Raw genomic sequence first — 1,266 nt, 5'->3', positions numbered from 1 at the left:
TTGCCACGGTTTATCATCTTGGTATCTGGTTTCTGTCCCCGGGGCCTTGGGTTCAAGGAATCCATCCTGCAAAGGCCCTTGTCATTGCCTTCACTTGCAACCTCAGGTGCAGGAGCGGTCCACGCATCCCCCTTCAGCCGTGGCTTGCGAGGACTGCAGCTGCAGAGACAAGAAGGTGGCGCCGCTTGCTCCTTGACAAGCTCCGGGGCCTCAGGTATCCGCCCTTGCTCTGGCTGCGCCCCGCCCTTTGCCGTTGTCATGGGAACGCCTTGGCGCTCCAAGGCCCGCCTTCGGGGTGTTGCGGACTATTGGCTCCGCCCTTTGCACGCTACTTCCGGTCGGGGAAAGACCGCTTCCGGTGCTTCCGTCGCTCCTTGCCGGTCATAATGGCCGCGCAGCGACCCCTGCGGGTCCTGTGCCTGGCGGGCTTCCGGCAGAGCGAGCGGGGCTTCCGCGAGAAGACCGGGGCGCTGAGGAAGGCGCTGCGGGCCCGCGCCGAGCTCGTGTGCCTCAGCGGCCCGCACCCGCTCCCCGACGCCCCGGGCCCCGAGGGCGCCAGATCAGACTTCGGTGAGACAAGCCCTGCTCCGGAAATACACTCAGTTTTCTCCCTCTTGTTTCGTCCCCTCGACACCCCTCAGCATCCCCCACCCTGCGTCCACCCTCATTCCTCCCACCCAGTCCACACCCTTCGTTTCTCGCGGCGCATACCCTCTTGCTCAAACTGCAGCCTGTCCTCCCAGGCTTCCGCCTTCGTCGTCTTCCTCCGCTGTCTCCTGTTCAGGCCAATCCATTCCCCGCCTCTCATTTCCCCCAGACTTTCGCCTCGATTCCCTCTTTTCCTGTCATCTGGAACCCTCCCGCCCTTTCTCATTTCTTTCCTTCCTGGAGCCTCCCATGCCCTAATGCCATCCTCTTTCCCCATACCGCTGTAGGGTCCTGTCCTCCAGAGGAGCAGCCTCGAGGCTGGTGGTTTTCAGAGCAGGAGGCGGACGTTTTCTCTGCATTGGAAGAGCCCGCCGTATGCAGGGGCCTGGAGGAATCCCTGGGGATGGTGGCGCAGGCACTCAGCAGGCTGGGGCCTTTTGACGGCCTTCTTGGTTTCAGCCAGGGGGCTGCGCTAGCAGCCTTTATATGTGCCCTGGGCCAGGCAGGCGATCCCCGCTTCCCCTTGCCACGGTTTATCATCTTGGTATCTGGTTTCTGTCCCCGGGGCCTTGGGTTCAAGGAATCCATCCTGCAAAGGCCCTTGTCATTGCCTTCACT

At 62.5% G+C, this 1,266-nt stretch overlaps 2 protein-coding genes across 2 annotated transcripts in view; both read left to right on the top strand.

Annotated features, from left to right (window-relative positions):
• OVCA2 (ovarian tumor suppressor candidate 2) overlaps positions 1–1,266 on the top strand; it is a 12,117-nt gene that overhangs the window by 351 nt on the left and 10,500 nt on the right. Inside the window, exons 2-3 of the mRNA XM_011987278.1 lie at positions 107–570; positions 936–1,266. Coding sequence (XP_011842668.1) covers positions 387–570; positions 936–1,266 — 515 coding nt within the window. The 5' untranslated portion in view covers positions 107–386. The remainder of the gene's footprint in view (positions 1–106; positions 571–935) is intronic.
• DPH1 (diphthamide biosynthesis 1) overlaps positions 1–1,266 on the top strand; it is a 16,406-nt gene extending 15,140 nt beyond the window's left edge. The window contains exons 12-13 of the mRNA XM_011987267.1: positions 107–214; positions 936–1,266. Of these exons, the coding sequence (XP_011842657.1) occupies positions 107–196 (90 nt within the window). The 3' untranslated portion in view covers positions 197–214; positions 936–1,266. The remainder of the gene's footprint in view (positions 1–106; positions 215–935) is intronic.

This window comes from Mandrillus leucophaeus, unplaced genomic scaffold, assembly GCF_000951045.1.
Source record: "Mandrillus leucophaeus isolate KB7577 unplaced genomic scaffold, Mleu.le_1.0 Scaffold306, whole genome shotgun sequence".
Classification (NCBI taxonomy): domain Eukaryota; kingdom Metazoa; phylum Chordata; class Mammalia; order Primates; family Cercopithecidae; genus Mandrillus; species Mandrillus leucophaeus.
This window is presented reverse-complemented; position numbering and strand designations above follow the sequence as displayed.